Genomic DNA, 25,201 nt, shown 5'->3' on the forward strand with positions numbered 1-25,201 from the left:
AGCTGAAATTCTGTGTTGCCCAGTGACAGCCCCACAACCTAAGGAGATCTTGAGGAGGTCTGTGTGGAAGAGTGGGCCAAAGTCCCTGCTGGAATATGTGCAAACCTGGTCAAGAAGTAATGGAAACATCTGTAATTGTTAACAAAGGTTTCTCTACTTATATTAAGTTGCATTTTTCTGTTGTATCATATATTAATTTTATGCAATAAAATGATAATTAATCATTCGAAAATCATACAATGGTTTTTGTGGATTTAAAAAAATATTCTGTCTCACAGTTTAAGTGTACCTATGATAAAAATGACAGACCTTTCGGACAGCCTGGAGAAATGAAGATAAATGAAGGTAAGCAGGAGAAGTGAAACGTGTGTGTGTGTGTGTGTGTGTGTGTGTGTGTGACACAGAGATGGTGCAGAGTGAAGGTAATGAATTAATGAAAAACTTATTAAAAATATTTAATCCCAAAATAATTACAGAATTTATATTGTACAATCTTCAATCAAGGTGTTCCTCTTAATCTCTCACAGCTCAGCTCTAACCATTTCAATCAGGCTGTGGGTGTTAAGAAGTCTCTTGTAAGAACTTTTTTCCCCTATTTATTTAGATAGACAGTAAACTTACTGTAAGTGAAGGTTCTGTGTCCAATGATTGCATGATTTAGCATAATTACTTTGAATAACATCAGGTTGTACAATAGTTTCTGTGCCGCCAACACACTCAACCACACTCCTTCCATTAACATATTGACAGTTTGTTGTTTAATCAAACACTTTCTGTATGTTCCTACAGTGTGTAGGCTGAGGTGTGTGTGTGTGTTAGCTGCAGCACTGAAAAGAGAACACACATCTGGTGATGTTAGCTAGTGATTACTTTAGTTATCTATTTTCTGCTATTTTCTTGACTTATTAAATACCTCTATGGTTTTCTGATTAGATAAAGAGCTTTCAGTTCCACTTGGGACATCTTAAGATCAAGGTGCTTTTTGGATTGAAATCTGTGTTTGTGGAAATGTCACCTTCAGAGAATTGAGTCTATGTGCAGAGCATATCTGAGCTTCACAGTTTTGGACGCAGTGATCCGACCACAGGTTTGTTTGAGCAGAACTCTTTCCACCAGAATGGACGTTCCAGCACCCGACTCCCCTGCATCACAGTCGACCACAGGTTCTTGTACAGCTGCAGGAAAATATCAGAGCAATGAAAGCACATCAGATTAACTAATAAATTCATCATGTCTTCTTCAGGCTTCATTCCGATGATGTGTGTGTGTGTGTGTGTGTGTGTGTGTGTGTGTGTGTTTCTCCCGATAAGTGTGTAGATTTTCCTCCATAGTCAGAATCGTGCATATTAGCAAAACTGAAGCCACTATTAGTACATTGTTACTACTAATGGGTTTTATGTATTTCCATCCAGCTCTAGTTACCAGTTACCAGAGACCAGGGTTTTGTTACCTGCTGTTCCATCCAGTGCAGAGCAGACACCAAAATTGGTCATTGCAGAGCACTGACGGATGCATTTCCTCTTGGCAGACACGCTCGTCTCATCCCATAAGTGTTGGAACTTTTTTGCTTGACTCTGTGGTCTGTTACAGTGGTGTGGATAGTAATTTTTCCAACGTTCAGATGTTAACACTGTGCTTGGATGTCAAAAGTTGACTGGCCTGGATACAGTACCTGACACTACCAACTAGCAAAGTCATGGCTTTAAAGTAGTGAAGTCAATCAATATTACAATTTAATGTCTCAACTTTAAAGCTCGGCTGGAGAATAACTTTATGATCAGCTCTCAGTAGAGCCTTTCAGTGACTTTATCAGGCTGTAGTTCGTAAACTTCTGACTTTTTACTAACCCAATTGAATGTTTTCAGTCACATGGCAGGTCTGCTACAGTCATCCTGAAAGAGAACTAAGTTTATCCCACGAGGGAAATGCCCAAAGCACGACATGTCAAGTTTTATCACACATCACAAGTTTACTCCTAATACCATATTTTGTGCAAATGATTAAATCAAATCATTACAGAGACATTTTTTTTTTCAGTTTTACATATTCAAAAAAGAGGAGAGAAGAAGTCTATGCTTCTTTAATTCCACCCCATCTCCTGAAGCAAATCAAAGTTCCTCATAGGGCTCGGCGTTATGGCCATAAAGAAATCTCAGATTTTCTCACAATAAATTTGATTTACGATTTTTCCCGATTTAAAATGTATTAAAGAAAACAAAAAATACAAATGACAGCGATGTGTAAAAACAAGTCTTGATTTGATTTAATCAAGCGTAACAAAATTAACCGCTATTTACCACTATGAATTAAAGTGCCAGCTGTTCTTTTGTTAAAAAAAATAAAATAAAAATTGTGTGGCTTGAATGGAGACTAAATTCTCTCAAAACTTTACCTGAAGAAAAAATTAAAATAATGACATTTTTCAAACAATGCCACAACTTCAGGGCTACATGGCATGAACGTGAAGTGCACTGCATCTTACTCTTAGCAAAACTCAAAATCTTAATAGTTCTCTTTACGTACCTAACACTAACACTTCAGCACTCCGCACTTTAATCAGCTCTTCGATATCTAATTTTAGCATTTAACACTAGTGAAATACGTATGGTTCCCTGACCCTTGGTCTGTATGTTTAATGATCCACTATACTGTTTCATTGTTCTTGCTTTCTTTTTTATTTTCTGTCCTATTGTGTTTTCAAGGACACATTTTTTCTCTCTGTAATTACTCCTCCTGCTCATACTGGCCATGATGGCAAACTGTTTTACTTGTTACTATTGTTTTATTGATTTTAATATATTATGTTGTTGACATCAACCTGCCAAAGGGACAAAAGATGGAAATTAGCCGTTGGCTATCATCTTGCATATTTCCATGTATATGTTCATTAATATATATTGTCCCTGTTTTAAAATAAATAAACATTCATCATCTCTAATAGCTATGTATATATTTTAAAATATATTTTCAAAAATATAAACAAAGAGTATCATCAAGGAGGCAAAACCTCTTTCTTGAATAAAATAATTCTGTAAAAAAAAAAGTAGCTGAAAAATAATGTACATTTCAGAATTTTACAAATAGGCTTTTTTGGGGAACAAAGAGTGGATTAACAACTCAAAGCTGTTCTGCAGCAATGAAGGTTGAATCAGCCTTGAAAGCTGGTGCTACTAATTTCTACAGGTGTTCTAACTTTTCTTGGTTTCTTACAACCCCGTCTGCATAAAAGCAGTGTTGGAACACACTGTGGTACCAGACCCTAATGCGCATCAGATGAACAGTATTGTTCATGAATTCCATGATTTCTTTTTTCAACTCAAATTGATTATTTGTTCTATGCTTTTATTTCAGGGTGTAATGACACAATAAACTGAATAATTTTCAGTAAAAAAACTGGAAAGAGTGTGGTGTTCTAAAATTTTTGACCAGTAATTTATATCTATATATTTTCTTTTGGTAGCCAGAACATCACCAAAATTGAATCACCTGATCCTTGTCCCATTTATCAATTTTCCTGTAAATGTCATCCAAATCTGTTCATAACTTTTCAAGTTATCTTTCTAACACATTGACAGACAGACAGATAAACGGAGAGTAAAACAAACCTTCCGCTCTGCGCTTCCTGTAGGTGATAATAATAGACAAAATATATTTTTGCAGATTTAAAAATAATAATTAAATAGCACTGTATGCAAGTGATCATGTGACGTTCAAGTTTCTCTGTAAATTTTATCATGTTACTTTTATGTTTTGAAACTGTCTGAGCTCCACAGCCTCACCCCACACACAGAAATACACAGACTCTTCCTTGTCATTGACATTATTTTAGTTCTGAAGTAAAAAATACTCTGAAGTTTTCTGAAGTCCCATTTTTTTGCTGAACATTTGTTGGATAGCTTCCTGCCAAATGATTGTGTTTTGCTTTGTACATTATTTGTGCTGTTTGATAGTTAGTTCAAAGTTTTACAACCAGAAGGAAAGATGTGAAAAGGATTAACAAGGACAACCAATTTTGATCCCATGAAGAACTCCACATCCTAAATTTGCCTAAAAAGCAGGACCGAAACACATTAAGGCAGAGGAACTCTCCTCTTTAGCTCTGACAGAAGTTTAAACATTTGGAGGCCTTCTATTCATCACTAACCAAACTTCACCTTTAGAGAAAATGAATCACAAAAATGGAATCCAACTGAGCAGTCCTGATTTAAAGTCATCTGACAGCTCTACATAAAGCAGATGTTGGTGGAAATGTTGACTTCGGTGCCCTTACCTGCCCATCAGCACAGCCAATAGGGGAGTTTAGAATGAAATCAGTGGGAGCAAAAACATCCACCAGAGCAACTGCATCATCTTTCAGCTGGAAGGGAGACACAGTAAGAGAATCTTTAGATTGACTTTGACAGAACAGACAGGAAGTGTTACGAATAGCACCAGATGCTAACAGAGTCATGTCGTAAATTTCTACCTCGTAGCAGAGCCTGAGCACGGCCGTCTGGATGAGCTCGGCAGGAGTCTTTCCACTCAGGTAATTCCCTGCAACAATCAAAATGAAAGGTACGAAGTCCCTGATTGTGCTAAACTGCAGATGGTTTACCCTGGTACAGTGTGGCCAGGTGGTTGCTCAGACTCCATAGCCCATAGAGAGCACACAGCCTGCTGAGAACTGGTCTGAGACCAGCTGGGGTGTCTTGGTCTACGGTCAGAAGATGAAACCTCTGCAGGCAATTGAATTCAATGTAGGCAATGGCTAGAGTCCTGCAGTAGTATACCTGGACACACAAACACACGCACACACACACAGTCAGGTGAAGTCCAGAGCACTATGTAGACATCCAATCAGAGTTCATGGTAATGCAAACCCTGCCTCTGCTCTACACTATACTTCGCCCTTGGTTCGGTGGAAATGGGAAATTTCTTTTGTACTGAGTGAAGATTCATGAGGTGGAAATGAGCAGAGTGTAGTATACAAGTAATCCCTGAACTGCTCTATGGAAAGTAGTTTGAGCAGATGTTTGCGATAAGTGAGATCCACCATAGTTAAGCTCTACAAGTGTGTAACAAAATAGTCAACTTGCGATACAATATGAAATATGATATAGGGCTCATGATACAAAATACTCACAATACTATATAAAAGACCTAAATCACATCTGAGTGAACATTTTCCTGTTTCACTATGCTTCGTCTCAATCTCTGCTTAGAAGATGCTTTAGTGCTCAAATGTATTGAAATAAGGCCGCTCCACAGACACATTGATCCATTTCCAGGAAAGCGTGCGCTGATCGCGGTGTTTGCTCACTCCATGTTTCAGCGCTGTTGTTTTTTCGGTGCATCATGCTTATGAGTCGATGGAGAATTCACTATCTACAGGTTGTAATCTAGCTGGTAAACTAGGGTGACCATATTTTGATTTCCAAAAAAGAGGACACTTGGTCAGAACTTGGCATAATCAAAAGATACGCAATGTTTTCTTGAATCTACAAAGTAACGGCAAAATACAATATAGTAGATTAAGTTGTTATTGTCCATAAGGTTTAAAGAGCATACAGAATAATGTACACACGTAAACACTAACTACAAAAAAGCAGAATAACATTTATTCATCCAGAAATTGAACTTATTTCTGGATGAATAAATGACATAAGGTTGAACTCTGATTCAGGAAAAGTTTCTGTTCTCAGTCTATTGGATCGCAGTGCTGCATTTGACACCATGGACCATAACAATTTGTTGCACAGAACGTGGATTGGACTAAATGGAAAAGTAATGCAATGGTTTAAGTCCTGTTTGGAGGAGCAAAGCTATTTTGTAAGCAATGGAAACTTTGAATCGGGCAGATTAACAATATCCTGTGAGGTTCCTCAGGGCTTCTGTTTAATCTTTATATGCTTCCTTTAGGACAAATTCTACAGAACTGTAAGGTTGATTATCAAATCTACGCAGACGACACACAACTATATCCATCACTGGATTGTGCTTAGAAAAGATAAACTGCTGGATGAGTGAAAACTTCCTTCAACTAAATCATGACAAGATGATTGTCATTGGTAACAGGGAAAAGAGGACTGCTGTCAGCAAGTACCATGAGTCTCGATCTTTAAAAGCTAAAGACTAAGTCCGAAACCTTGGTGCTCTGATCTACTTAGATCTGACATTCAGCAGTCAGTTTAAATCAGTTACAAAAACCGCCTTCTACCACCTAAAGAACATCTCCAGAGTGAAAGGTTTCCTGACTCAGAAAGATCAGAAGCTGGTCCATGCTTTTATCCCCAGCAGACTGGACTATTGTAATGGTCTTCTGACAGAAACCTCCGAAATGAGCATCAAACAGCTACAGCTTAACCAGAACAAATTACTCCAGCTACAGGTATGAACCAGAGATGGGAAACTTGGACTCGAGTCCCGATTTTATGACTTGTAAATTTTTCTAAAGACTTGTTTAGGACTTGAAAAAAGTTTAGGACTTGGACTTGACTGTATAGACTTGGGACTTGACTCGAGACTCGACTGTCTAGACTTGGGACTCTACCTGGGACTCGAGCACAAAGACTTGGGACTTGACTTTGACTTGCAAAACAAGGACTTGGTCCCACCTCTGGTATGAACCCAGCAGGTCGCTCAGATCTATGGACACAGGTCAGATTGTGGAGCCCAGAGTTCAAAGCAAAGATGGTGATCCTGCTTTTAGTTGTTGATTGGAGTCTGTAGATTGCCAGTAGGAGTGAATGGGAGTGTGAGTGGTTGTCTCTCTGAGTGTGTGTTGCCCTGTGATGGACTGAAGTATTGGTGAAATTGGTGAAAAACGGGGGGGGTTAGCAAGTCCTGCTGTCTATTACAAAGGACATAGAATAAAAGTCATGTTTTGAAAGGGATAACATTAATCTGTGTTTCTAAAAACCTCACTCAATTGAAGTTAAGAGCCTCATTGAAGAAACGATTTGATTATTAACAATACTACCATTATGTCATCAAAACAATTGATCATTTACCCCCCTTGGTGTCATAAAATTAGGAAGCTGAGATACCAGCCATTTTGGAAAGACAGCCCATGTGTTAATTTAGCCACACCCCTACAAGTGAGGGGTCATTGGAAAGGCCATGATGTCCTCTTGACAGCTGATAAATAGAGATTGCAGAATGATGTCACCCACAGAGGACAGAAATGAATTGCCACATCTCAGGAGGTTATTTTATTTTGTGCACCTTTGAATTTTATATCGCCATTTTTTTTAATTTTCGTGAAATTCTGTGCCACAAAATTCTGTTACATTTCTCTCTACTAGTGCTCAATTTTGGTTTACTAGAGCACATGTACTTATTACTAGTGAACCAGAAAATATCACTCCTAGTACTAGTAAGGCTAATAAGGGGGCAAAGGGCAAAGCCAATTCAGCCTTGCCAATGGCTTTGGAAAATAATACAACCAATCGGGGAGTTTAATTTAGTTATAATCCCTCCTACTCCCTACTACATTTACATAAATTCTAGTGAAATTTGGAGTGAACTACGTAAACAAAATTCAGTTTTACAAGTTAGCGTCTGGCGTACTAGTGCATGAGTATTCCTTACAAGTAGACTTCACATATGTTACTAGTGAAAACTCAAATCTTGACCATACTGATATGATATATATATATACTGAACAAAAATGTAAACGCAACACTTTTGTTTTTGCTTCCATTTTTCATGAACTGCACTCAGAGATCTAAAACATTTTCTATAGGCACAAAAGACCTATTTCTCTCAAATATTGTTCACAAATGTGTCTAAATCTGTGTTAGTGAGCACTTCTCTTTTGCAGAGATAATCCATCCCATCTCACAGGTGTGGCATATCCAGATGCTGATTAGACAGGACGATTATTGCACAGGTTTGCCTTAGGCTGGCCGCAATAAAGGGCCACTCTAAAAATGTTCAATTTAATCACAATACCACAGATGTCGCAAGTTCTGAGGGAACGTGCAATTGGCATGTTGACTCCAGGAATGTCCACCAGAGCTGTTGCCCGTGAATTGAATGTTAATTTCTCTACCATGAGCCATCTCCAAATGCGTTTCAGAGACTTTGGCAGTACATCCAACCGGCCTCACATCCACAGACCACATGTAACCACACTAGCCCAGGACCTTCACATTCAGCATGTTCACCTCCATGAACAAACTGACAGAAACCGTCTCAGGGAAGCTCATCTGCATGCTCGTCGTTCTCATCGGGTTCTCAACCTGACTGCAGTTCATCGTCATAACTGACTTGAGTAGGCAAATAATTACATTCAATGGCGTCTGGCACGTTGGAGAAGTGTTCTCTTCACAAATTAATTCCGGTTTTCACTGTTCAGGGCAGATGGCAGACAGCGTGTGTGGTGTTGTGTGGGTGAGCGGTTTGCTGATGTCAACGTTGTGGATGGAGTGGCCCATGGTAGCGGTGGGGTTATGGTATGGGCAGTTTATGTTATCGCCAAAGAACACAGGTGCAATTTATTGATGGCATTTTGAATGCACAGAGATACCGTGACGAGATCCTCAGGCCCATTGTTGTGTCATTCATCTGCGACCATCACTTCATGTTGCAGCATGATAATGCACAGCCCCATGTTGCAAGAACCTGTACACAATTCCTTAAAACTGAAAACATCCCAGTTCCTGAATGGTCAGCATACTCACCAAACATGTCACCCATTGAGCATGTTTGGGATGCTCTGGATCGGCATATACAACAGCGTGTTCCAGTTCCCGCCAATATCCAGCAATTTCGCACAGTCATAGAAGAGGAGTGGACCAACATTCCACAGGCCACAATCAACAACCTGATCAACTCTCACATTTCAGGGTGGCCTTTTATTGTGGCCACCCTGAGGCACACCTGTGCAATAATCATGCTGTCTAATCAGCATCTTGATATGCCACACCTGTGAGGTGGGATGGATTATCTCTGCAAAGGAGAAGCGCTCACTAACACACATTTAGACAGATTTGTGAACAATATTTGTGAGAAATAGAAAATGTTTTAGATCTTTGAGTTCCGCTCATGAAAAATTGGAGTAAAAACATGTGTTGCGTTCATATTTTTGTTCAGTGTATATATACACAATACATTGCTGTGTGTGCTTGCGTGTGTGTGTCAAACCTGGCTGTTATTTCGGGCTTCAAACTCGTCCCTGCCTGATGCTCTCTGCTGCCTCAGCCTCTGCTCACTCTCCTCCAGCAGAAAACAAACCAGCCACTTGTAAGCTGCCACAGACACTGGGACAAAAGAGCAGGAGAAATCATTCATCAAACAGAATGAAAGGAGCTGCGTTATTTTTGCATTAGGGACCCATGGGGCACGGGCCCACCAGATATCGCTGTTGTGCAGGGGAGAATTATGCTCATCTGTGTTAGATGCAACTATGTTCTTCAGTGAAACTCAAAGTGAGCAAACTCAACCTTGTTCGCCAAATAAAACATTGAATATTTCATTTGCAGAGTGTATTTCTTCTCTGGACTTGTTTGCAATGTTGTTCTGTGTGGATTTGTCTGTGCTGCTCATCTGTTTCTACTCAATGGGGTAGAAACAGAGCTAGCCCTGCATCAGCGCTCTGAATTCAACGCACTGCTGCACGTGCATGCGCAAGCTTAGAGCCCCATTCGTTTTTCTATTGGTGGATATGGTGTGAGGCAAGTACTAGGCATAGCTAGCTTGTCATGTATTGGCTGTGTGCCATTTACTCTGTAAATTGCAGTTCATAAAAACCTGAACCTGAAAAAAGTTTTAAAGTTAGGTTTACCAGCAGGGTCCAAACACTCCTCCAGGGTTGTTGCTGTGAAGCCACTCTGGAGGATCGTCTGAAGATTGTCTAGAAAATCCACTGTGTGCAGTGGGGATTCAATCCTTGCACCACCTGAAATCACATACACCCCATTTACTAAGGCTGAGTCCTCCATGAGCTTCAGGAACATTAGACAGAACATCCAATGACAAACAATGACATCTCCCAGTGATCCTACAAGAAATCATTTTCAGCATATGATGTGTAAACAATGTGAGCGTTGAACCATTTATTTATTTAATCACTAATGAGGGTTGAGGCCATGATGAACAGTGATGGAAAGAGGAAGCAGCAAAGACAGAGACAGACCTTGTCGCTTGGCCTGGAGCCAGTTCAGAAGGTAGCTGCTGGTCTGCTGCAGCAGCACGTTGTTGTCTCCTTCATATGTACAGTTTGGATCATTGTCGTCACGCAGATCACCTAACCGGTTCACTGAGGAACACACAGTGGGTTAGATTTCTGATCGCATGTGTTTGTGTTTGTGTGTGTGAGACTGACTGGCCAGGTATCCGTGTCCACCACAGGCCTCCCGACACTCCTGGATGCCCCTCTGAGCAATCCATGAGCCCAGAGGTTTACTGGAGCAGCCGATGGCATGGATCTCTTTCCCCATCTCTGCCTGGCACACAACACACACACAACATCATGGGGTGGACAAGTTCTCACCTGGACCTGTGTGTGTGTGTGTGTGTGTGTGTGTGTGTGTGTGTGTGTGTGTACACGTACTTGTCTTCCACTGTCGTTCTTCATCATTTGTCCAATCTGGAACTCCAGAAAGTTCATGAAGATGGTTTTGGTGAAGTGCTCAAGTGCGTATGCAGCAGCTAGGTATGGGATTAAACGCCATTGCTACAACACAATCCAAACAACATGTCAACAACCATAGTTGGGAAGTCACATTGGTCGCTGATTGGTCTGATTCAACGTTTGTCTATTCTTGGCTTTTCTTATGGAATCTAACCAAAGCTGTGGCGATTTATTGAATAATAATTGTCATTACCACACCGAATAAAAACTAAAAGAAATGCTCTCAGAAACACAAACTGATAGGGCAGGAAATTATGCTAAACAAGCTCTGTGGGCAACATTAGTCCCGTGTCCGGATTCCTCATGACACAGTTGACATTACTTTATCCAGTGCTAAAGCATCGCCTCTGGCGGTGAGTAAGGATGAAGTACAATGAAAGCTATGTATGTAACTACGGTTCTATGAATCCCAGATGACCGCCAGAGCCAGAGGTGGAAAGAGTACTGGAAATTTGTACTCAAGTACAAGTACTGTTACATTGCTTAAATTGTACTCAATTACAAGTAAAAGTACTGGTGTTAAAAAAATACTTATGTAGGAAGATGAGATGAGTTATTATTAATGGGTTATATAACTGAGAATATTAATTATGATTATTAATATTACTTCAAATTTGCGGGGTGCCACTCCTTTTAACAGGAGAAATATGTCTAAGTTTTTAGACTAAACTCATCAATGTGAAACCAGGGAAAAGTGAATTCTACCAGACATCTACACCATCATCACAGCTTTAATGAATCAGAGGAATCAAATATTATGTTTAACCTTTTATTCAAAAGTCAACAATTAACACAGTCAAAATATCAATTGAAATGGGATAATTAAATCATGATAAAATGCATTTCTAGGCTAATAAAAGTGAGGATTATACGTAATAAAGTGAAATCACTAATCTAGAAGGATGCTAATCTACTAAATATTGAATAAAAAATGCAGGATACATATTCAATATTTAATCATAAAATCAAAGAATAAAATAAAGAGAGCTCATAACAAAGAGAGGAGGACGGACAAGGGGGAGACGAACAAACATGAATGAGATGTACTGTGTGTGTAGCATTTTGTTAATGCGTGTAAGTTTGTAGTTATGGAAATATGTATGTGATCTATTGTAGATGAAAGTTGCTGATGAGAGTTCATTCTTGTACCTTGAAGATGTCAGGGTTGGACCTGGAGGTGCTGTTTGAGCAATGCAGCAGGACGTGCCACCGTTGGTTCTGTTTTGGTTCAACAGAGTGTAGCCCCTTCAGCCGATCCGGGCGGTTAGGCCTTCGCAGCTGGCTTAGAGAATGGCTCTTGGCTAACCCCAATGGGTCGCGGGCCGGGCTTCCTTACGGCTGTTACGCACGTCACTGGGTGCGGAATTCGTCCGAACCAAGCAGCTGTTGATTACAAAATCTAACTGTTTCAACTAAAAATAAAAATGAAATGAAGGACTGGAAACATGAGGGAAGACGGGTGAGCATGAACGCCCGCGTCCAAAACCATTGTTTCTGGTCGCGCGTCTTTTTTTAAAGGGCGTTTGGCGACGCCTTTTGGAGGAGGCGTCTGGGTGGATCCTTCTGTGATCATTTCGGTGATTGGTCAATGTCTCTGCTTTCAGCTTGTGGGTGTGTCTTGGGTGTGTGTAAGTGTAAGACAGAGACAGACGACAAGGGATGATTCTAAACATAAAAGAATGCCTAATAATTAATTCCACATATTTCAAAACATCTTTTCAACATCATATCCTGAAATATCATGAATTACGAAAGGGTTTGATACCAAACACGACTAGGAAATAGCCTCGAATCACTTTAGGAACTAATTAATGCATTTTACCTGTAATTACTCATAACATAAATGTCAAAAATCATGTTATGCCTCCTCTTAACTATACGGTCGCAGTAAATACCTCAAACTAACTTTTGTGATGTTTTTCTGGTAATTTTAAGCACTTTTAAATGATAAACACTTTAAAATAGCATTCTGTTGGTTATTGTCTTGCATGAAACGAGTGTGATCGAACAGACAATATTTGCAATTTCAATTTCTGTAGAAATCATTCCAAAAATGTTTTCGTTTGTAACTTTCAAACATAATACAATTTCTTTGTTCTCCTTTCTTCACTAGGAGACCTCTCAGTGACGGTCTGGTAAGCGTCTTCCTGTGATATCTCACCACAGGGGGTCAAAGGGCATTGGGACCGTTCTTTGAACTTATAGCATCCCACAGTATCTGTTTTAAAAAGGGGGAGAAGAGGGATGTTCTTCTTTTGATCATAAATGTCGCAGGGAGGTAATATAGGGGAAAACTGTCCTTGGATTCTCTGGTCCTTTTGTTTGGCCGGAAGGGGAGTCGTAAAAGAAGGGTTCATACTACGTACTTCAAATAGCTGGTTCAGTCTTAGCGGCTCCGGTATTGAGTTCACAGACCACATAGTGGGGTTAGTCCTGCATCTCAGAGTTACGGGGGCAGTTGTGTTTACACAGTTCGTGATAACACAAAAACAGGCTCCTTGGTTAATTCTTGCTAGCAAAGGGGGAGGCTTTACGCTTGATGTGGTTTGTTTCCTACATAATCCCCCTGTTGATAAGGTTTCAATGCTTTGAAGCTCTTATCAAATAGTTCTTTTGAGGAAACAAAAGAGGGAACGAACCTTCAAGTTGACGACAACTAGAAACAGGTAAAGGTGTGTTGAGGTCCTCACACACCCTGACGAAAGTTCAGGAGTGACAAAAGTCCAACGTCCTTGTTGGAACTTGGAGGTGTTTCCCCCTGTAGGGTAGGGAAATCACTCTCACCTTGACGTTGAGATGAGCAGCATTGCCAGGAAGTCAATACTGGAGGCAACGCTGGGAGGTTGAAGCTAGAGCCCCTGGTGGTTGAGGCTGGAGCCCCGGAGGTTGAAGACTGGAGCCCTGGTGGTTGAAGACTGGAGCCCCTGGAGGTTGAAGGCTGGAGCCCCTGGAGGTTGAAGGCTGGAGCCCCTGGAGGTTGAAGGCTGGAGCCCCTGGAGGTTGAAGGCTGGAGCCCGGGAGGTTGAAGGCTGGAGCCCGGGAGGTTGAAGGCTGGAGCCCCTGGAGGTTGAAGGCTGGAGCCCCGGAGGTTTGAGGCTGGAGCCCCGGAGGTTGAAGCCTGGAGCCCCTGGTGGCTGGCGTTGGAGCATTGCCTGGTGTTAATGCCCGTGGGCCATGGAGGTAGGAGTTGGGCGACCATGGAGTCGATTCTGAGGTGCCGCTTGGCAGTGGGCACCCGTAGACCAGGAAGGCAGACTAGGTGTGTGTACTATATGTTGCTATGTGTCCCTCAACAATGCTCGGTGCGAACATGTAATTTGGGATCAGCAGTGTGGGGTAACATAAAAGTGTACACATAAGCACATAGATAGCGTGGTATCGGTCAGTTACTCCTGGTGCACATCAATAAGACAAAGACAAAGCATGCAGGGTATAAAAGAATCAAATCTAAACACACAAAAATAAATCCCTAAGGGATCTTAAACTGAATGAGAGAGAAAGAAGAGCTTTCTTTTGCTCTAACTAAATTTGGCCTGTGCCTATATAATGAGACGAGTTGGTGGTCTCAGTTACAGGGTGTTAGATATGCTAATGTCTGGGGCCTGATCAATGGGATGGCTGATTGGAAGTTTACGGATCAACCAGCACGGTTAAATCCTGACCCTCGGGTGTGTCCTCGGTGGGACCAGATAGCGTAGTGGATTCTAGTTCCTAGGTCTGAGTTTATGTCGTCCTTGAGGTGGTAGATGTTATTGAACGTGACGACTGGTAGGTTAATTAGGAATGCTATCTCTTGGCTCGTAGGGTTTATTCAGCTCGCGGTTGATGGCTTGTCTGTTGATTTTGGTGTTCTGTATAGCTTAATTTGGTTTTCGGTGGACCCATTTGAGCTTTGATTTGGTTTTTGTGCTCGGAATCTTTATTTGGTACACCACTGGAGACAGTTTATCGGTGACCAGGTAGGGTCCTGTTCATTTGGGAAGAAATTTCTTCTATTTATTTATTTATTTTTTCAGTTTGGTTGCATGATGATTGGTTTGGCCGGCGGGCGGAGCAATGCTATAATACCAGACGCGGTCTCCCACCTGTAGTTCCTCTTGTGAGGCTTTTTGGTCGTAGTAGGTTTTACGGCCCTTCGCGCTCTCTTTGAGGTGTTTTTGAGCAAACGCGAACGTAGCTCGAAGGTGGTTCTCAAGATCGGTCGTGTATTGGTGGGTGGTGTAAGCGGTAGCGGTGTCAGCTTGGTTTTGGTTTTGACTCCTCTGTGTCTGGCGTAGGGCATGTCATGGGCATGTGCCAATATCACCCCCCTTTGGTTCTGTGGGACAACGAACGCATGCGTTTGGGAGTCCGCAGAAACATGGACCAAGGTGCCCTTGACTGTCTGTAATGAGCGACGGGCAGCGAACAGATGGCTGGGTGTGGAGGCAGAGTCAGAGGAGACTTTTAACGTCATTGGGCCATTGTCGATGAAAGCGGGTTTTATCGGTGCGATGACCTGCGAAGACGATGGGGCGATGGTTTCGGCAGCCGCACGAGAGCTCGTAATCGAATTCACTGAGAACGGGTGGGGCTCAGCGAGCTGGGTGGGGTCACAGGACCAGGGTGTTCCTGATAGCGCCCTTTCTTTGGCGAGAGCATCGTTGATGTGTCGGTTCTGAAACGCAAGACCATCGGTAGCGAGGGGGTTGTTGGTTAACGAGCACAGGGAGGTACTTCTGGTCGTTAGAGTACGGTCTACGGTTTTAGTAGCCGGACGCATTTGGGCCGGAGACCGGCTTGGGGTCTCCTTTAGAGCCCGAGAGTGGTTCAGTTGGTAGCACTGAACTCCGTCGGGTGAGTCATGCTGCAGCGGCAGTGGCTGCCTGACTTGGGCCCAGATTTTCAGGTTCCGAAAGTCGATCAGGGGCTCAAATCGGTTGAGCAGATCGATACCTATGAGAAGAGGAATCTGGTTGTGGTCTGAGATGTAAAACGGGTGCACCAGGGTCAGGTGCCCTATGGTGACTTGTACGAGAGCCTTCTTCGTGATAACGGTGGCGTTGTCGCCATAAGGTTCAATGTCAATGTGGCAGTCTTGGAGTATCAACCTTAGGTTGGTCTCCTTGGCTAGGCTGCGCAGCTCATTGAACAGTTGGGCGGACATGAGGGATATGTCTGCTCCAGTGTCAAGTAAGGCTTCATTGGTAAGCACACCTTCAAAAGTGGCTGATATATAAAACTTTCGGGCGATTCCTCTTTCGTAGAGGTCGCACAAGAATTGGTGAATTGGTGGTTCACCCTCAATGGACTGGTGTCCATTGGAAAAACGGTGGTTTGGTGCATGTGTTTGCACCAACAAGACAGCACTAGGCGAATCATCGTCATCTTTGCATTTTGATTGTCTTGGTTTATCATAGGTTTTGTCATCTATCATTTGTTCGAACATTTTCTTGATGGATGCCATTTCTTTAGTGATTTGGTTAGCTAACCTAATTTCTAAACTTTCTATTTCATTAGATTCATCGTCTGATCTTGATCTGTTTGGCTGCTGGTCGTATGACCTTTGATTATTTTTGTGATACCAAGGTTTTGAGTGTTCGTTTCTGGGTGGAGGTGTTCGGCGGTCGTTGTCGTGTCTTCTCCACTGGTCAGAACGGTTGTAATCATACCACGGTGGTCGCGGTCGGCGATCTTGGTGGTGTGAGTTAGGGCGAGAATTTTGGTGCCGAAAGTTTTGTTTTGGCGCATAATCTCGATAATCGGTGTTATCTTGGTATCGTTTTGGCTTTGTTCCATGGTACGGTTGCTGGTTGTACCGCGGAGGGGTCTGTGGTGCTTGCAGTGGAGGCATTTGAGGACTGTCGGGTGTCTTTTTTGTGCCTTCCAATTGCAGCGAGTGAGAGTTATTCTTTATCGGGAACATTTCGCGAGGTGTGGATTTTGCCGAATTTTGTTTGTACAAGAGGAAGCCTCTGATTGCAAGATCGCGAAGTTTCTTACTGGACATGGTATAGGGATCTGCCGCGACGCCGAGATGGGTGCTCGTGCTGTGGTGAAGGTTTCTGAGGAACAGTTTTTTGAACTGCTCTTCTTCTTCCATACCTGGGTCGTTGCGATTACCAAAGTATGCCTGTAGCAAGGTGTGGTAATATTGTTGGGGTGATTCGTTTTTCCCCTGTTTAACGGTGTGGGCATAGTCGAAACCTGTTTGGTGAAGTGCGTCAGAAAATTCATCCACCAGGAGGCGGCACAGTGTTGTGTAATCATTTCTGATCTGAGGTAGTTGACGTTCAATGAAATCATTGACAAGCCTGCTCGAGGTTGCTTTGATTAGGTAGATTTTATCTTCAACATTAGCCATTGGATAACTTTTTAGATAAAAATCAATGTCTCTCAAAAATGCTCTAGCATTTTGGGGTTCGTCGAACTTTGGTTCGAATCTCGGAATGTTTCTGGCGATTTTATCCAGGTCGCGGTTGGACGGTCGATTGCTATTCGGGGGCCTGGCGGGCGTCGGTCCGCCGTCAATAGGAGGGTCCGCGGAGGCATCCCGGGGCCTCCTTAAGCGACGCGGACGTACCGGTGGGTCGGTGGTGCGCAGGACTTGTCGAGTTGCGTCTTCACCGTCGGAGTCAGGATCGCCATCAGCCTCCGACATTGACAATGATGAGAGAGCGTGCCCGAGCTCACGTCTTGCGTCTAGGAGCTCTCTCCTGGTGAGGTTCAATTGTCGTTGAACCTTAGCAGTAGCTACTTTACCGTCAGCTACTTGTTGTAATAAGTCATTAACCCTCTCTCGTTCTGCGTCTAATTCTCTAGAGAGCAGTTTAGTTTTGGCTTTTGAGGCTTTGATCGCCCCTTCTGCCTCAAGGAGGAGTTTCTTCCCATCATTTGACTCGTGTAGTTGTGCGTCTAATTCCCGGGTGGTGGTGTCGAAATCATGTTCGAGAACGCGTATTTTATCACCGAGTAGCACTTTGGATTTTTCTAATTCTTTATTCTCAGTGATTAATTGATTAACCTGATCTTCCGCTTCTTCTAGGTAAGTCACACGCATTTGGAGCAGTCCATTTTCTTCACGTGTTTCTTCATACTGGACCGTGAGGTTCGCGCAGCGGGCTTCGCGTTCCTCGATGGCTTCGAGTTGAGCGTCTCGTTCGCGCTCGAGGGTTTTAACCCGATCCTGTTCGTATTTTAACTGGGCGGAGAATGCTGATATTACAAAGCCGAGCTGTTTAACCAGCTCCTTATCTTTCAGCTTTTTTGAAACGGCTGCAGTGACGCAATCGGCCACAAGGTCTCCTAATTCTTGAGGGGGAGATTCTCGGATTTTGGCATCAATTGTGGATTTGCCGTCACCTAAAATTTCTGTGAGGAGGAATTCTAAGTTCTCGGCTGGATGGTCTTCTGAGGAGATAGACATGTTGATTTGTTGTGGATCAAAATCGTACGAAGAACTCTAAAGAATTTCAAAATTTCAAATAAAAATTTCAAATAAAGTTCAAAAATTACAATGGTAGTGAATTGTTTTATCTTATTTTGTTTGTTCTTAGCAATTCACTGTTTGGTAAATAAAACTGAGTGGTAAACTTGAAAAAGTTTGGTGTGGTGTGTTTAATTTAAACAATTGTTCTTACTCATTTAAGGCTTGTCCTTACTGATTTAAGAGTTTTATTTAAATTAACCTTACTTTAATTCAATTTCGTTGAATTAATCAACAGGTAATTTTAATCAATAAAAAAAAACGTTTTTATTGAAATTAAATTCAAATCTTATTGAATTTATTTTAATCAACAAAAGTTTTCCTCAATTAATTTAAACTTTAGTTTAAATTAGCTTTACTTTGATTCAGTTTCCTTAGATTAATCAGGTGTTTTTAATCAATTGGAAAAAAAAAAAAAAAAAAAAAAAAATAAAAATAAATTCTTTTTTTTTTTTTTTTTAAATTAAATTCAAATCCCATTGAATTTATTGTAATCAATAAATGTTAATTTTAATTAATTAAATTCTGTTTTAATTTATCAGTTTTTATTTCAGTTGTAATTTCCTTTAGGTTGATTTTTAAGAATGGTTTGTGTTTAAATTCGGTTGTGTTGAATTTAATTACCTTAATTAAAACTGGTTTAACTTTTATTAAACTTATTTTAATTAATAAATCCTTCTTAAATTAGTTGCTTTCATTTAATTAACTTCCTAATCAATTTAATTGTTTTTAATCAAATTGATTTAATTTTAATCACACTGGATTAATCATTTAGTAAAATGTGTATTTTACTTTAATCATTAGTTTATTTATTTAAACTGTTTTAGTTTAATTATTTTTTTCAAATTGGTTTAAATCTTGTTAAACCTTGATTTTAGTGCGTCACTTGTATTTAAATGAGTTACCTTAGTTTTAATAAGATTACCCTTTTAATGGCTTAACTTCCGTTTAGTTATGAGCCTTGTGTGTGCGTGCGTGCGTGTGTGTGTGTGTTTCTGAGAGATGACAAAATCAGATCGAGCACATTTAAAACCACACGATTTCAGCAAAGTGACGGTAAAGACAGCTGTATCGCTGCACAGTTGTCAAGCCAAACGTGTCTAAAAGACACGCTGTAACTTGAATCTGTTTAAAGCCTCACTGGGCTCGTTGGGTTAGCCGGATGCTAACCGCTTAATAGCAAGCTTCTGCTGCTATGCTGAGGCTCTCGTTAGCCTGTTATTCGCGAGCTCGCCACGAGGGGCAGTCGCGTCTCAAAAAGGGACAGGAAGGCCTGTCTTTGTGTATGAGCGGTGGCTTGACACACTTGCTTCCGGTTTCCGGAGCTACACACATGTGTTCCAACCACAATGAGCTAACATGAGCTAATACAACGATAGCTTGTCCGTTTTAAGGAACGGAAGATTCAGACGACTTACTCTTTGTTTGCGTCGGTAGATACCAGAGTTTCAGAGCTCTTCGGGGTAGCAAAGTCCTAGTTTGCACTGTCTGCGTATCTTTTCCTTTTATACGGGGTTTTCCCGGTTCTGGCAACTTACTGTTTACCTCTGACGTCACAGTCACTGACGGCGCAGTGATTAATTTTAACTTTTTCTTTTGGCGCGGCGGCCTTTCATAACATTAGCGCTTTAAACACAGAGACACGGCGGTCTTATTTATTCAGTTTCTAAGCATTAGCGCGGCGGCTTTGCTTAGAATACAACATTGGTCGGGGCGCAGCGGCTTCCGAACCAATCTGGCAACACGAGTGTTCAGTTTTTAGACCGGCTTTTGATTCCAATGATTATTCATTAACGCTGTGTTTATGGCTTCAGCTGGTCCCATCTGGAGGTGCCAGAAATTATGTAGGAAGATGAGATGAGTTATTATTAATGGGTTATATAACTGAGAATATTAATTATGATTATTAATATTACTTCAAATTTGCGGGGTGCCACTCCTTTTAACAGGAGAAATATGTCTAAGTTTTTAGACTAAACTCATCAATGTGAAACCAGGGAAAAGTGAATTCTACCAGACATCTACACCATCATCACAGCTTTAATGAATCAGAGGAATCAAATATTATGTTTAACCTTTTATTCAAAAGTCAACAATTAACACAGTCAAAATATCAATTGAAATGGGATAATTAAATCATGATAAAATGCATTTCTAGGCTAATAAAAGTGAGGATTATACGTAATAAAGTGAAATCACTAATCTAGAAGGATGCTAATCTACTAAATATTGAATAAAAAATGCAGGATACATATTCAATATTTAATCATAAAATCAAAGAATAAAATAAAGAGAGCTCATAACAAAGAGAGGAGGACGGACAAGGGGGAGACGAACAAACATGAATGAGATGTACTGTGTGTGTAGCATTTTGTTAATGCGTGTAAGTTTGTAGTTATGGAAATATGTATGTGATCTATTGTAGATGAAAGTTGCTGATGAGAGTTCATTCTTGTACCTTGAAGATGTCAGGGTTGGACCTGGAGGTGCTGTTTGAGCAATGCAGCAGGACGTGCCACCGTTGGTTCTGTTTTGGTTCAACAGAGTGTAGCCCCTTCAGCCGATCCGGGCGGTTAGGCCTTCGCAGCTGGCTTAGAGAATGGCTCTTGGCTAACCCCAATGGGTCGCGGGCCGGGCTTCCTTACGGCTGTTACGCACGTCACTGGGTGCGGAATTCGTCCGAACCAAGCAGCTGTTGATTACAAAATCTAACTGTTTCAACTAAAAATAAAAATGAAATGAAGGACTGGAAACATGAGGGAAGACGGGTGAGCATGAACGCCCGCGTCCAAAACCATTGTTTCTGGTCGCGCGTCTTTTTTTAAAGGGCGTTTGGCGACGCCTTTTGGAGGAGGCGTCTGGGTGGATCCTTCTGTGATCATTTCGGTGATTGGTCAATGTCTCTGCTTTCAGCTTGTGGGTGTGTCTTGGGTGTGTGTAAGTGTAAGACAGAGACAGACGACAAGGGATGATTCTAAACATAAAAGAATGCCTAATAATTAATTCCACATATTTCAAAACATCTTTTCAACATCATATCCTGAAATATCATGAATTACGAAAGGGTTTGATACCAAACACGACTAGGAAATAGCCTCGAATCACTTTAGGAACTAATTAATGCATTTTACCTGTAATTACTCATAACATAAATGTCAAAAATCATGTTATGCCTCCTCTTAACTATACGGTCGCAGTAAATACCTCAAACTAACTTTTGTGATGTTTTTCTGGTAATTTTAAGCACTTTTAAATGATAAACACTTTAAAATAGCATTCTGTTGGTTATTGTCTTGCATGAAACGAGTGTGATCGAACAGACAATATTTGCAATTTCAATTTCTGTAGAAATCATTCCAAAAATGTTTTCGTTTGTAACTTTCAAACATAATACAATTTCTTTGTTCTCCTTTCTTCACTAGGAGACCTCTCAGTGACGGTCTGGTAAGCGTCTTCCTGTGATATCTCACCACAGGGGGTCAAAGGGCATTGGGACCGTTCTTTGAACTTATAGCATCCCACAGTATCTGTTTTAAAAAGGGGGAGAAGAGGGATGTTCTTCTTTTGATCATAAATGTCGCAGGGAGGTAATATAGGGGAAAACTGTCCTTGGATTCTCTGGTCCTTTTGTTTGGCCGGAAGGGGAGTCGTAAAAGAAGGGTTCATACTACGTACTTCAAATAGCTGGTTCAGTCTTAGCGGCTCCGGTATTGAGTTCACAGACCACATAGTGGGGTTAGTCCTGCATCTCAGAGTTACGGGGGCAGTTGTGTTTACACAGTTCGTGATAACACAAAAACAGGCTCCTTGGTTAATTCTTGCTAGCAAAGGGGGAGGCTTTACGCTTGATGTGGTTTGTTTCCTACACTTACGTAAAAGTACAAAGTACGCTTCTCAAAAACTACTCAGAGTATCAATTACTTTTTCACCAATAGATGTTTTATTGCTGTGTCAATAGTAGGCATTCAATTCACCTGTATAAAATATCAACAATTTGAGCTAATCTTTGATTGTTGAGCATAGTATAAAAGATTGGTAAATTTGGTTAAACTTTGCAGATGTATTCCTGTATTTATTCACAAGTGCAAACCAATGTTGAATGGTCATTGCAAAAAATCTATTTCTGTATACATTTTAACTCCCTTTTATCAGTATCAGCCTTAAAAAATCAAGTATCAGTCTGGTCCTAAAAAAATAAAGTGAGCACAATATATGTACTGTATATACCAAAACAAAATTAAGAAAATGGATCAAATACACAAACTAACAAATAAAAACAATCCATATTATGTTCTGTTAAAAAAAAAACTTACATCGGGTAACATATAAGGCAATATTGATTAAGACCCATGTCACTGTAATAGATCAATATCAGTCTAGAGTGCAGGGTCTACAACCTTTATTCTCAAAGGAGCCATTGTGCCTCATTCCACCTGGATTAAAGTCCTTCTGGAGCCGGAAAAAATACCTTATACTATAGAATACCTATACTCAATGTTTTTTTTTAGTTGACATATTTTCAGTGCTACAAAAAAATAACTTGAATTAGATAACACATGATCATGTTGGTCAACATGTACTAATTGCTAATTTCTTGCAACATATCAGTCATGCATATTAAGCCGGCACATTGGCAGTTAATTAAATATCTTTCGCACACAAATAAAATCTCTATTTTCTTCCAGAATAATCTTTTTGTTAGTTTAGTTATCTTACCAGAGATTTGAAACTTAGGATAGCCACAAGTGTAAGGAAAGTTGATGGTCTGTAGATGTTTTAGGGGGTGAAGCGGGGAGGTGGCAGAGTTATCTCAACAATGCAATTTATTTTTAGGTTGACAAATTGTTATATCATGATTTTATTTGGTGTCATTAATACCCTCAGCAAGAAATAACAATTCATAGTTTTAATATTTTTTTAAAGCTATAGGAAGCCATCGCAAAAGAGTCAAAGAGCCACATGAGGCTCCAGAGCCGCAGTTTGCAGACCTCTGCTCTAGCACAAAATCTAGGCCTGCTCAATGCAGATTTAATTTATTGCAATGACGGTGGATGTCCAAATATTAAGGTAAAATGTTAAATTTCTAAGAATTGTAGCTCAATCATGCATGCACACACGCACACGTTAGCTAGCTCCGTATTATTTTAATATCAGGCATGACAATACCATGGCAGTGACAATATCTTTGCAGACATATCTTACCCAAACTAATAACCTTAACTCAGGTGAAAAATAAAAAAGCAATATCATACAAGTAAACTGTAAAACCTCTTACCGCAATGTTTGTTTTGAAGTCTTGTAAGATGATATCACCGTAGGGGTCAAACAAAGTTGAGTGTGTCTAGAGATACTTGGGTACGGGACTATGGGTACGACCGATGACGTTACTGGACCTTTTTCGGACCTTTTCTACATAAGCGTAATGTGCTGGTGTTGTCAGGATGACTGAGTGGTCTAAGGCGCCTGACTCAGGTATTCTTCCTTCTACTGTGTGGGTTCAAATCCCACTTTTTGACACATATGTTTTTTCATTTTAACATATTTAACATGGCAAATTCCACCTTTAAAAATACATATACGAAAAAATAAACATTTTAGGGTATTTCCTGGGATAGGGTTAAGAATAGGGTTAGGGCTAAAACAAAAGGGTTAGCTGGGTAGCTAAAAATAAAGATGAGCTAAAATACAACTGACGAACTTTAGATCACGTGGTGCACCTATCACGTGACCTAAACTGGCCAATGAGGGGTGCTGCGTATGCATAGAGTATCCATAGTAGCCAACTTTGTTGCCCGGGCTATGGATGCGTATCCATAGCCCAGCCAACAAAGTTTGCACTGCATCTGGACGCTATCTCTTTTTTCCCTCTGATTCAAATGAATTGTTCATGGTAACAGCACTCCTCCGTCTGTTCTTCCTCCTTTTCAGTGTTGAAAGTGTTGTCTTCTGTCTCCATTTTGGCTTCATTGTCTCCAAATCTTCCGTCCTACTCCGCTGTGTAGATACGCTACCGCCAGAAACTTGTACCTGCTGCTGTAGTGGAGTTGTCTTTTCGTTACGTCGAGATTCAATGGCGCGGTCGCGATCGGACGGCCTGTATGGTGGCCGGGAGGTGCCAAACATATATACATTTCAGAAAAGATTTGAATATGAATTAAATCTGTGGGCGTACTTATTAGCAACTTCTGATTTTAAAAGTAGCGAAGTAGAGTACATGGTGTCAATTGTACTCAAGTATAGTAAAATTACACACTTGAAAAAAGTACTCATAAAAGTACCCCAAAAATCTACTTAATTACAGTAACTTGAGTATTTGTCATTCATTATTTCCACCCCTGGCCAGAGCATTCAGTCACTTGAAATCATTGTGGTTTCACAAGAAGATTCCTGAGGAAAAGATCTACCAGTGACACTGGAACTTATAGACTCCGGGGGTGTCACAGGTCACTTTGTTGATATAGGTGCTCGACCAGTGTGAACGTAAGGCGTAGATATCCAGTGTTAAAACGCCACCTCTAGTGGTCATATGGGATTCATAGAACCGTAGTTACATACATAACTTTTGATGTGAGGCTTAGACATTAAATACAAACATGTGCGTTTAAGCACAAAAGGGTTTCCTCTTTTAAAACCAAGGTAAACTGAAAATGAAGACTCATCTTAAAAGATTACTAAATAAACAATAAATTACATTTGTTAAAAGACTAAAGCTAAGGCTAAATGTGAACTTGCTGTTCAATTAACACTGGGATAAAGTAAAGCTGTACCTGCAACTGGTACTCCAACACAGGGATTTCCTCAGTGTCTTTGGGTCCAAACTGCTTCCTGGTGGCCGAGAAGCGTATGGCCACAGTCAGAGCCAGCTTCAGGTTGATCAGAGCCATCCTGCTGATGTAAACCCTGCCCCCTGACAGAGCCCCCAGAGATGCCCCAAAACGCTTGTTCGGGTCCTGGAAATAAAAGGAAGATGGAGAGCAAAATTGGGAGAAGTCAGAGTAAAGGTCAATAGGACACCAGTAACATGTGGACAGCTTTATTTGAACCCCTAAATTGGATTAGAGCATACATGGACTGCTGGCAGCCAGGGGGCAACATGCAGTCCTTGATCTAGCTTTGTATGG

At 40.9% G+C, this 25,201-nt stretch overlaps 1 protein-coding gene across 1 annotated transcript in view; it reads right to left on the reverse strand.

Moving 5' to 3' along the window:
* Window positions 1-439: 439 nt before the first annotated feature.
* Window positions 440-25,201, reverse strand: part of acox3 (acyl-CoA oxidase 3, pristanoyl) — a 44,741-nt gene continuing 19,979 nt past the window's right edge. Inside the window, exons 10-19 of the mRNA XM_028474036.1 lie at window positions 24,848-25,030; window positions 10,535-10,657; window positions 10,307-10,427; window positions 10,118-10,240; window positions 9,767-9,880; window positions 9,127-9,242; window positions 4,595-4,769; window positions 4,466-4,533; window positions 4,271-4,357; window positions 440-1,175 (exon numbers count right to left, since the gene is read on the reverse strand). Of these exons, the coding sequence (XP_028329837.1) occupies window positions 1,056-1,175; window positions 4,271-4,357; window positions 4,466-4,533; window positions 4,595-4,769; window positions 9,127-9,242; window positions 9,767-9,880; window positions 10,118-10,240; window positions 10,307-10,427; window positions 10,535-10,657; window positions 24,848-25,030 (1,230 nt within the window). The 3' untranslated portion in view covers window positions 440-1,055. The remainder of the gene's footprint in view (window positions 1,176-4,270; window positions 4,358-4,465; window positions 4,534-4,594; window positions 4,770-9,126; window positions 9,243-9,766; window positions 9,881-10,117; window positions 10,241-10,306; window positions 10,428-10,534; window positions 10,658-24,847; window positions 25,031-25,201) is intronic.

The sequence above is a fragment of the Gouania willdenowi genome, chromosome 18 (genome assembly GCF_900634775.1).
Source record: "Gouania willdenowi chromosome 18, fGouWil2.1, whole genome shotgun sequence".
In the NCBI taxonomy this organism is placed as follows: domain Eukaryota; kingdom Metazoa; phylum Chordata; class Actinopteri; order Blenniiformes; family Gobiesocidae; genus Gouania; species Gouania willdenowi.